Genomic DNA, 6,332 nt, shown 5'->3' with positions numbered 1-6,332 from the left:
TGAGACAGCATCACTACCACCAGCTTTCAAAGAGCATCTGAAGCCCTGAGAGAGCATCTGAAACCTTCACAGGTAACAAAATGTTTTTTCTTTCTTAGATATTTTTATGTGACACCAAATTTAAAAAATAATAATAAAAAAAAAGTTTTTTGTTACTTTGTTTGTTTGTTGTTGTGTTTTTAACTGGATTCTGATTAAATGTTTGTTTCAGAAATGCATTTTTCTGTCCTGCTTATGCTGGGCATCTGCCTGGTGCCCGCTGAGCTTAAACCAGCAAGTAAGTCTTCACGCTGCTGTTTTGTCACTAATATTCATCCTCACCTGATATTTTTTTCCCCCAGTCATGTCATAAGATTGTTAATTTTCTTTGTCTGCAGAAGAATATCTTGGCAGTCCTTTTCTTCAGCGATCTTTTGAAGAAGCAAGGAAAATTGTGGATGATGCATACAAGTACTCCAGAGAAGAGTGAGTTAATCTCATAGGCTTTCTTTTAAAGTAACCCACATACCTACGCAGTAAAATGCTTTTCAACTGGTTTTTAAGCCAGTAGTAATGCCATAATTTATCAGTTCGGGAAAAAAAAGAAGAAGAAGAAATGCACCTTTTTCTCCAACTGTGTGACTTTTTTCCCTCCAGGAGTCTGAGACGAGTCCGCAGGGATGTGGTGAGTCCTCACGATGCTCTTCGTCTCCTGAAGCAACCCCGAGGTGACACACGCTCTGCGGTGAGATCTGCGGACTACATGGCGCAAACCATCCGTCTTGTGCAGGAGAAAGTGCATCATGTGCACAAGCGCTCACTCAATGCAACAGGTTAGACATGCAGCGCCCACACAAAGGCAACACACACAATCTTTGCGGCAACTTTTACTGGCTGGAGTTGAGAATCTTTAGTGTTTCATGATGCAAGACTCAATTCTCTCTTAATATAATTAACTATTAGACTTGTGAAGGTGACAAAGTTGCACTCACTTAACTGTTTCTGTCACATTTTCCAGATTTGCTCAAACCCGAAGATCTGCAAAAACTTGCTGAAATAACTGGATGTGCCGCTCGAGTCAAAGCTCCGCAGTGCGTCACCACACCGAACCTCATCAAGTACCGCACAATCACCAGCGTGTGCAACAACCTGTAAGAGAAACTTTCTACTTTAACCTCTGTAGCACTTCTTTTATGCATATGCAACAACGCACACCATTGTGCATTTCAAACATAAAATATAAAACCATTCTCATTTTCGACAAGAAAAATACTGCATTATTCATCATGTAGCCTATTTTAATTTTTTGATTTCATGGATAATAATGTGTTGCTGGGGATAGGGGGTGGGTGGGTAATTTATGTCATAATTCCTAGAAAAAATGAAAAGATTTTGTGTGGAATTAGTTGATTTTGAGACCAACTAGAGTCTAAATTCAAAGGAAATCCTTACGCAATACACCTAAAAATTTGAGACCTTCTATAGCAAAAGATGTGTACACTTCCCTTGGAGTTTCTCAAGTGGTGTTTCCAAACATGGGTGTTTCTTGATTACTTTTAGAAAGAACCCACGTCTCGGTGCTTCCAACACCCCCTTCACCCGTTGGCTGCCTGCTGAGTATGACGACGGCATCTCCGAACCCAAAGGATGGAACAGGACCCGGAAATTCAACAACTTCTTGCTCCCACTGGTAGGACGCACACATATCAGACTTTAATTTTAAATTTAATGGATGTATTTACTAGTTTTTATACCAGAATTGTGCATTCTTACTTTCTTTACTCTCAGGTGCGACAGGTGTCCAACAACATCCTAAGCACAGAAGACGCAGGCATAAGCAATGATTCCGTGTACTCTCACATGGTGACCTTGTTTGGCCAGTGGAACGACCATGATCTCACCTTCACACCCTTCTCACCCAGCATCCGTTCCTTTAGCAACGGGGTGAACTGTGACGAGAGCTGTGAGCACACCGAGCCATGCATTCCCATCCCGGTTAGTGTCTGACGCACGAAACCAAACAGTGGCATGTTGTTTTCGGTATCCATGACCAGCAGTTTTTTTCACCCATGTTTTCTTGTCTATGAACAGCTTCCTCCCGGCGACTCTCGCTTATCCTTCTCTCAGTGCATCCCTGCGTTCAGATCCGCCCCGGCTTGCGGCACAGGATACAGTGCCTTAAATTTTGGTGGTGAGACGAACAGGAGAGAGCAGGTCAACGCGCTGACAGCCTTCCTCGATCTCAGCCAGGTGTATGGCTCTGAAGATAAGCTCGCTCTAACTCTTCGCAATCTCACTGACGATGGCGGCCTGTTGCGAGTAAACACAGAGTTCAGAGACAACGGGCGTGAGCTGCTGCCCTTCCACAGTCTCCAGGTGCAAATGTGCGCTACTCGCAAAAGAGTCACCAACGATACAAACGCCAGGGAGATTCCTTGTTTCATTGCAGGTTAGTAATTTCTCAAGCAATCATTAAAGGAACTGCACTTAGTGGCACTTTGGTTTTATTTTTTAATGCCAGAAGTGGCTGCTCAGTTATTACTAATCCATTAAACTGCTCTAAATGTACAGTCTAAGCAGGAGATGAACAGTATTGATGTTTGTTTTCTTTCTGTTCATAAGGTGATTCCCGTGTGGATGAAAACATCGGTCTGACCTCCCTTCACACATTGTTTTTGCGTGAGCATAACCGCCTTGCTCGTGCACTGAAGAGGATAAACCCCCAATGGGACAGCGAGACGCTCTACCAAGAGGCCCGCAAGATCATGGGTGCTTACACACAGGTAGCTAAACTTCAGAATCAGCTTTTATATTCGCCAACATTTGCTCATATTTACTCAAATTAAAGCTCTCCGTCTCTCTCAGTTGTTTGTGTTCAGAGACTATCTGCCGCACATCGTTGGCACCGATGCAATGCGCAGACAGCTTGGCCGCTACCCCGGCTATAATCCCGCCGTTGACCCCAGCATCTCCAACGTCTTTGCAACCGCAGCTTACCGCTTCGCCCACTTAGCTATTCAGCCAATTATGTTCCGCCTGGATACAAACTTCCGGGATCACCCTCAGTTCCCTAGTGTACCCTTGTTTAAAGCCTTCTTCACACCCTGGAGAATCGCTTTCGAGGGTGAGTTGCATGAAGAAAACTTGTGTTGAATTTTCTTTTTATCCTCTGTCTTAAACTGTCAGCCTAATCTTTTTCTCTTTTATTTCCAGGTGGAATTGACCCTCTGCTGCGTGGTTTGTTTGGCAGTCCCGCTAAACTAAACACCCAGGATCACATGATGGTGACCGCTCTGAGAGACAAGCTGTTCCAGTTTGTACAGCATATATCCTTGGACCTCGGTTCTCTCAACATGCAGCGGGGACGTGACCACGGCATCCCTGGTACATCCCTTATTCACTTTTAGGTTTTTCTTTCTAGCATTTCATCATCTCAGAATTGTTCTCATCTGTGCTAACTTTATGTATTTTTCTCCTTAAGGCTACAACGCCTGGCGGAGGTTCTGTGGTCTGTCTCAGCCCAAGAATCAAGAAGAGCTGGGTAGGGTGCTGAACAACAACAACCTGGCCCGCAAGCTGCTGGAGCTCTATGGAACCCCCGACAACATTGATGTTTGGCTCGGAGGCGTTGCAGAGCCATTTGCCGAGGGTGGCCGTGTCGGGCCTCTGTTTGCTTGCCTCATCGCAACCCAGTTCCAAAGGATTCGCCAGGGTGACAGGTCTGTATGGGTATGGATGCTTGCAAAACAGTGTTGGATGTGGAGTTTAGAGTTATGGCGTTTATAATTTATACATCATGTCTGAAAACAGAAAATCTGAAACTTTGCTAATGCATGTTTACTTATATTATTTTTATTGACATCAGTATATCATTTAAGATATAGATTCTGTTGACACTAATCTCTTCCTTCCTCCACTTGGTGAAAAATTCTCAGGCTGTGGTACGAGAACCCAGGTGTCTTCACCCCACAACAGAAAGCAGCTCTGTCTCGTGTGACACTGTCCTCTATTATCTGTCAAAACACTGGGATTCAATCTGTCACCCGTGATGTCTTCAGTGTCACATCAGCACGCAACCGGCTCACGGCATGCACAGCGGCGCCTCGTCTGAATCTGGACGCTTGGCGGGAGAGACGCTGCGGCTTAGGTGAGACAGCACTAGAACAAACACTCAGCACCAAAATCACACTGATTTTTCACCCACGGTAGTTTAATGCAACTATTTTACATCTTCTGTCAAATTTTAAATAACAAATGTGGTGTTTGATCTTTCAGGCAACTGTTTTCCACTCAATGAAGCAGACGTGAGTATTCATCACTAACTAATTGCTAGTCACAATATAAAAGCACAACACCTATTTACATATCTTGTGGCTCAGATGGGAAGGTCATTTAATCCCTTCTTCCACTGAACTGCATGTCAAAGTGTGCTTAGGCAAGATACTGAAGTCCACATTCACACTGAGTGTGCACCTAAGCACACTTTTGGCTTTATCTCCACACACTCACACCCCGATCCGTCCATGCAGTGTCCATACTGTGTCAGTGAGGTTAAAGGTCCTTAGGTAAAGAAAAAAGCCCTTGTATGATTGAATGAATGAGGCTTGAGAAAGCATTTTTAGTGCTCAAATTGAGTAGAAAGTGTAATGAAAGTATCTATTTGCTTCACATCTTGCTAAAGCTGGTACACAAAAACTTAAAAACCATTTATTGTTTACTAATTTGTGCATTTTTTTATTAAAATTTGGAAATTTCTTTTTATATAGGTTCTGAACGGGGTGCAAAGTCAGGACCTGCAGGGCAATGAGGTCATCGAAGACCTCCAGGACGATGGGGTCGTTGAAGACCTGGAGGCCAATGAGGTCACAGACGACCTGCGACTCAATGGGGTCACAGACGACGTGCAAGGCAATAAGGTATATATCTCCCTTTATCTTACTGTGCTGCTGTCAGATCATTATTTTCCATCCAATTAACAATACTAAATGTTTTCTAAATAGCTCAAAATATTGAAATAATATAAAATCTAATATCCTACAGACCCAAGACAAAACAGCTGTTTACTGTAGCAGACATGAAGTTAGAAATTTGTTCCCATTTCTAACCTAAGTGCTTAGTTTTGACCTTGAGGGTGAAAATGTCTCCCAAATAATGTGAGAGGTGGAATTGTGAAAAATTAAAAGTCTGCAATATTTAATGTGTTTACAATATTCTGAAGTGATTTACATTTTTGTTTCTCTTTAGTTCCAGTAGAGCTACAATGGCCCCAGAGACCCACCTTGACCTCCATCATTCTTGCCTGAATGAGTACATCCATATCCAGAGAGAATCACTTGTTCCCATTAGCTCATGTACAACAAACAAACCCACTGGAGTGCACAGACAGCCCTTTCTACATGCATTATCCCTGGTGTCTATGGGTTTAGCTTCATCAGTGCAGAAAGTGTAGGCCAAGCTGCTGCTGTACATTTTGAAGGTCTATCAGGGTGTTCAGCGTTGGTCATTGAGAGACATGGCACTTAACTAAAAAGTCTGCTCTTCACTGTCTGACACACTGAACTTCACACTGTCTGTCTGTCTTTGGATCTGTTATCATTACTCTGCACTTTGCTTTACGTTAATCAGGTCGTAAATATTGAGCATTATTGTGGAGGACATACTGCTTTTTTTCTGTATGGCTAGGTTAGGGCACATTGTACAACTACATTTTATATTATTGTGCGAGATTAACATATTATTTGAATTTTAGCAATCAGCTGTATGAGTGTGATATGTGATTTCAGCAGATATGTCCAACTCTGTTACAGTATGCAGTTTATCGTACCAAAATTAATATTTTATCAGATTTGATGATGGGATTTACTAGTGCTATTACGAAGATTTTATGCACAGATGAGATGTAAGCATACCTTGAAAATGTTATATATTTTGCTTTATCTGCTTTTCATGGACTTGTCTATTTTATGTTGCATTTTGCATTCAATAAAAAAAAAAACCTGAGCTGCAATAAACAGTGTGCTCTTTGTGTCTCCAACTGTTGGCTCCAGCAAGAGCCTAATTATTTATTGTGTGAAGTATAAATTCTCAAGACAGTTTACTTAATTATTATTCCTCCAGGTTTCACACGATGTTTTTTCCTCAGTGTTTTAAATCAACTCAGCATGTTTACTGCTCACAAGTAAAGATGAAGTATTACAGTAACACAAAATCTTAATGCAAACTATTAAATCGGAGCCAAATAAATAAAGTCAAGCCAGGATACCTGCCTACTGGAGCTGGTTCTTTGTGGATATACACAACTTAATTCAGCAATTCGGCATATATTTCACATTAGAAAAATCACACCACCAAAC

The 6,332-nt window shown here is 42.1% G+C and overlaps 1 protein-coding gene across 1 annotated transcript; it reads left to right on the top strand.

Moving 5' to 3' along the window:
* Positions 1–5,979, top strand: mpx (myeloid-specific peroxidase). Its single transcript, XM_085463590.1, has 16 exons — positions 1–72; positions 212–277; positions 378–465; positions 637–812; positions 998–1,130; positions 1,540–1,669; positions 1,768–1,974; positions 2,071–2,428; positions 2,602–2,762; positions 2,845–3,103; positions 3,193–3,363; positions 3,461–3,698; positions 3,915–4,126; positions 4,255–4,283; positions 4,746–4,895; positions 5,224–5,979. The coding sequence occupies exons 2-16, from the start codon at positions 214–216 to the stop codon at positions 5,230–5,232; spliced, it is 2,385 nt and encodes a 794-aa protein (XP_085319716.1). The 5' UTR covers positions 1–72; positions 212–213; the 3' UTR covers positions 5,233–5,979.
* Positions 5,980–6,332: the final 353 nt, after the last annotated feature.

The sequence above is a fragment of the Copadichromis virginalis genome, linkage group LG7, assembly GCF_057382275.1.
Source record: "Copadichromis virginalis isolate Kocher_CV1m ecotype Utaka linkage group LG7, C_Virginalis_male_GT1.1, whole genome shotgun sequence".
NCBI lineage: Eukaryota > Metazoa > Chordata > Actinopteri > Cichliformes > Cichlidae > Copadichromis > Copadichromis virginalis.
Note: the sequence above shows the minus strand (reverse complement) of the source record. Positions and strands in the feature narration are given on the sequence as shown.